This window comes from Trichechus manatus, unplaced genomic scaffold (genome assembly GCF_000243295.1).
Source record: "Trichechus manatus latirostris isolate Lorelei unplaced genomic scaffold, TriManLat1.0 scaffold00194, whole genome shotgun sequence".
Lineage (NCBI taxonomy): Eukaryota > Metazoa > Chordata > Mammalia > Sirenia > Trichechidae > Trichechus > Trichechus manatus.
In genome coordinates this window covers 4,413,739-4,416,516 of record NW_004444130.1, presented here as the reverse complement: position 1 = coordinate 4,416,516, position 2,778 = coordinate 4,413,739, and the positions used below count along the sequence as shown (strand labels likewise).

The following is a 2,778-nucleotide window of genomic DNA, read 5'->3' as shown; positions in this document are numbered from 1 at the left end:
GGTGATACTCATCTTTCACGGCGCCTAAAGCTTTCGTGCCTGGAATATTTCTATTAGCAAAATGGGGTAGTGAAAAACTTATCAGATAATTGATGCTTGAAGCAATGATATACTGTTTCATCTCTTAAACTGAGGTGACCTGCCATTTTCTCGCACCCTTACCTACTGTCTATATACTTCACAAGTGAACCACTATGCAAATGGATACAATCACTTAATAAATATTTACTACTCCACCATGGGTGAGGTGCTGTGTTGGATCCTGAGATAAATGAGTGAGCAACACAAACATGCTTCCTGCTGTCATGGAGCTTTCATTCAGTGAAGACGGACATTATTAATCAAGTGAACCAACAGACCGTGTCAGCAAAGAAGGCATTCTGATAGAGATTGACAGCACGACTGGGGTCACCTGCATCACAGTGGTCGGGAAAGGTCTCTCTCAGTTCTCAACATTTCAGAAGTCTAGAAACCTGAGGCGAAGGCGCACCCGATCAGTCATCGCTCCAGTCTGCACAGCCTTCACCTCCTGTAGCGCGCCCCCATACTACAACTACTCTTGGGACGTTCGGTTTAGAGATGCCTAGATATTCCCCCAGTACCTTCTCTCTTTCCGGTCATGAAGGAAAGCTCTGTGGATTGCTGAGAAAACTACAGTGACAATAAATAATTTAGTACTGAGATGAAGGAAGGAGGTGGGCTCACCTTGCTCAAAGTGGCCTGAAAACAAGTAGGGAAGTAGGGTAATTAACAAACTGGCTATAACCAGAAAATACTTCACAGATTTCACGTGCATGTGAAAAATACCTTTCATAAATGAGCTAAATAGAATTCAGAAAGTGAGTTACACTGTCACTACCAGAAAATAAGTTCTATATACATAATATATAGATATGCATTCTCCTAAAATAAAAAAATTTAGGATGATAGCCTAACTGTATTACTATAGATAGAAAACTCACCTATAATAGCTCTAACATAAGTCAGTTTTATAAAAAGTTATTTACACGAGCACATCTGATGTATACAAAACATATAATTTTTTTAAATAATGCATTTTATTTGTTGTTGTTGTTGAGAATATACACAGCAAAACATACACCAATTCAACAGTTTCTGCATGTACAATTCTGTGACACTGACTACATTCTTGAGTTATGCAACCATTCTCACTCTCCTTTTCTGAGTTGTTCCTTCCTCATTAACATAAACTCACTACCCACTAAAGTTACTATTTAATCATTCAAGTTGCTTCTGAGGCTGCTTATGTACAATCAAACACCTCATGGGATTTGGTTTCTTGGTTTGGAAGTTTAGGGTCATGGTTTCATGGGACATGCCAGTTATGAAATTGGCCTAATAATGTGTTTGGTGTTTTTGTTTTACCTCCTAGTTCACTGCATAATGCCTGGGGTCTTAAAAGCTTGCAAGCAGTCATCCAAGGCATAACAATTGGTCTCTGTTCGCCTGGGGCAACAGAGTAAGAAGGAGATCAGGAACAAGAGAAGGAAATGGATGTGTGGCTAACTGCCTCCATGAACAACTGCCTCCTTTGCCATGAGATCAGAAGAACTGGATGGTGCCCAGCTACCATTACTGAGCATTTTGATAAAAAAATTCTATAGAAAAATCCTTTTCAAAAGGGGTAAAACATAGAACAGAATTTCAAATTCTCATAGAATCCAGAATTTCTGGAGCCATGGAGGTTGGATGAATCCTGAAACAACTGCCTTGAGACAATCTTTAAATCTTAAACTAAAAATATCCCCTGAAGTCTTCTTAAAACCATAGTTTAGCTTAACTAGTAAAGAATGTCTACCTTGTGCATTATGCTCTTTTAAGATATATCTCCATGGGATCAAATTGACCAAAAAAAAAGAAAACTATATATATACATATAATTTTTAAACAGCATACACAAAATACTGAGTCATGTTTATTTTTAAAAAGAGTTGCTGGCATCTAATTTGCACTCAATCAATGTTAGTTACTACTAATGATAATATTATTTATTTGTTGAAATATTTGGCAGAGAAAGAGGTATAGCAAAAATAGTTTAATGAATATATTCGTTTTATTTGTAAAAAAAAATAAAGTTATGAGGTTCACAAGAAACCCCCAGTTATCAATGTCATCGCTAGGTCATGCAGCAAGAATGATCTCGAGCCATCTGTGGGTTCTGTGACTTTTTCTCTGGCTGTCACCTCCTGCATGAGCTGACTCACCACAGCAATTGTCGGTGACCTAGATTGTCCTCAGTGAATACCTCCACCTCATCTTCTTATTTAGAGCAGGAATCTAGGAAAGAAGTGACTCACAAAGACTGTAGGCCCTAACCATATCAACTTTCCCTGTGAATCTGGGAAAAGAGGCATGTTGTTCTCGTTGTGTGCTGTTGAGTCGACTGCGACTGATAATGACCCTTCTGGACAGAGCGGAACTGCCCCATAGGGTTTCCTAGGCTGTAATCTTTACAGGAACAGATTGAAAGGTCTTCAGGAGGAGCTGCTGCTGGGTTCAGTTAGCAGCCGAGCGCTTAACCACTGCACCACCAGGGCTCCTTAAAAGAGGCACAGTATGCTTTATTCACATGATTCATAAATGCAATCTCCCGTGACATTCAGAGCTGTCCAATAGAAAATATTCAAATGTCTTGCAGGGAATTGTGTCAAAAGTGGCATTACTGAAATGGTCATTCTGCTTCTTCCCTGCAGCACATATTTAGGGAGAGCTTTCTGGGAACACAGGAGAAGAATGAGCAATGCATCAAAACAAAGA

The 2,778-nt window shown here is 39.2% G+C and overlaps 1 protein-coding gene across 1 annotated transcript in view; it reads right to left on the bottom strand.

Annotated features, from left to right (window-relative positions):
* The window catches only part of CNTNAP4 (contactin associated protein family member 4), a 132,298-nt gene extending 131,677 nt beyond the window's left edge, over positions 1–621 (bottom strand). The window contains exon 1 of the mRNA XM_023741931.1: positions 603–621. Within this exon, the coding sequence (XP_023597699.1) occupies positions 603–621 (19 nt within the window). The remainder of the gene's footprint in view (positions 1–602) is intronic.
* Between the last annotated feature and the right edge of the window lie 2,157 nt (positions 622–2,778).